Source organism: Kryptolebias marmoratus, linkage group LG2 (assembly GCF_001649575.2).
Source record: "Kryptolebias marmoratus isolate JLee-2015 linkage group LG2, ASM164957v2, whole genome shotgun sequence".
NCBI lineage: Eukaryota > Metazoa > Chordata > Actinopteri > Cyprinodontiformes > Rivulidae > Kryptolebias > Kryptolebias marmoratus.
The window spans coordinates 244,499-245,836 of NC_051431.1; the positions used below are offsets into that span (position 1 = coordinate 244,499).

The window sequence follows — 1,338 nt, forward strand, 5'->3', positions numbered from 1 at the left end:
AGAGTCAAACTGGAGTCAAACTGCTGTCCCAAACTGGAGTGAAACTGGAGTGAAACTGGAGTGAAACTAGAGTCAAACTAGAGTCAAACTAGAGTCAAACTGGAGTCAAACTGGAGTCAAACTGCAGTCAAACTACAGTCCCAAAGTGGAATTAAACTGAAGTCAAACTGGAGTCATACTACTGTCCCAAACTGGAGTCAAACTAGAGTCAAACTGGAGTCATACTAGAGTCAAACTGGAGTCAAACAGGATTCTTGAAGTAAAATGAAATTGGTTTTCAAACAGGAGTGAAAACTTTGTGTTTCTGGGGTTGCAGGTCAAAACAAACCAACAAACATCCTGCCAAAATATTTTTCACTTTAAAATATTTTTTTTAATCTTAATAGTATCTTTTATAATATAAAAACATTCACATTCCAACTACACTTCACACAGACGATCATCATCATCTTTCTTCTGTAAATATAAAAACACGTTTGAGCATCGTGTTCGGTCTTTTTTTACACAGAGGAGTTTATATTTTCTGCTGCACAAATGAAAAAAACGGAACAAAGAAAAAGACGACAGGAATCTCTGCTACACCTGAAAAGACGTGTCTTCGGTGGGATAACCCCAGCATGAGAACGTCTGGACTTTAAGCTGCTTCAGGCCTGGCTGAAGACTTGGACCTGCGGTTCTGGATCAGGTTGGACCCAGAGTCCGGACCTCAGGCTGACGAGTGTCCTCACTGGTACAGAAAGACAAACAGACGCGGTGGATGTTCGTGGGAAAAACATGGTTCTGAGCTTCAATGAAGATGACTGAAGAACTGCACAAAGTAACTTCATGATTCATTTTTTCTGTTCCACATAAATCGCTGCTCCTCCTCCTCCTGTGTCTCAGATGGCGGTGTCCCAGAAAACCTGGGTGTGTCCGGAGGCAGTGGGCGGGGCTGAATATGGCGGCGGCTGCTTCCTCTTCCAGCTGGGCAGGTTGGGCATGCTGTCCTGTTTGCACAGGTTCTTCTCCGGTCGCTGACGAGCTTTGATCTCTCGACACAGAATTCTCTTCTTCTCAATCATCTCCATCATGGTGGCGTCTCCGCAGAGCCACGGCATCTGGTGACGAAGAACAGCTCATCATCATCATCATCATCATCACATCAGACCTGCACCCAGCTGCTGGGAACGTCAGAGTTCGTCTCAGTGAGTGACTGTCGTCACATTCATCTGACTGCATTCCTTTCACTCAGGTCACTGGATTCATCTCAGTTAGTTCATTAGTTTGATTTAATCCAAGTTAACCTGCTGAGGTAATCTGAGTTAATCTGCCTGCTGAGGTAATCTGAGTTAATCTGCC

General features: G+C 44.3%; 1 protein-coding gene across 1 annotated transcript in view; it reads right to left on the minus strand.

Annotated features, from left to right (window-relative positions):
* Positions 1-6: 6 nt before the first annotated feature.
* Positions 7-1,338, minus strand: part of nyap2a (neuronal tyrosine-phosphorylated phosphoinositide-3-kinase adaptor 2a) — a 17,325-nt gene continuing 15,993 nt past the window's right edge. The window contains exon 7 of the mRNA XM_037979281.1: positions 7-1,097. Within this exon, the coding sequence (XP_037835209.1) occupies positions 879-1,097 (219 nt within the window). The 3' untranslated portion in view covers positions 7-878. The remainder of the gene's footprint in view (positions 1,098-1,338) is intronic.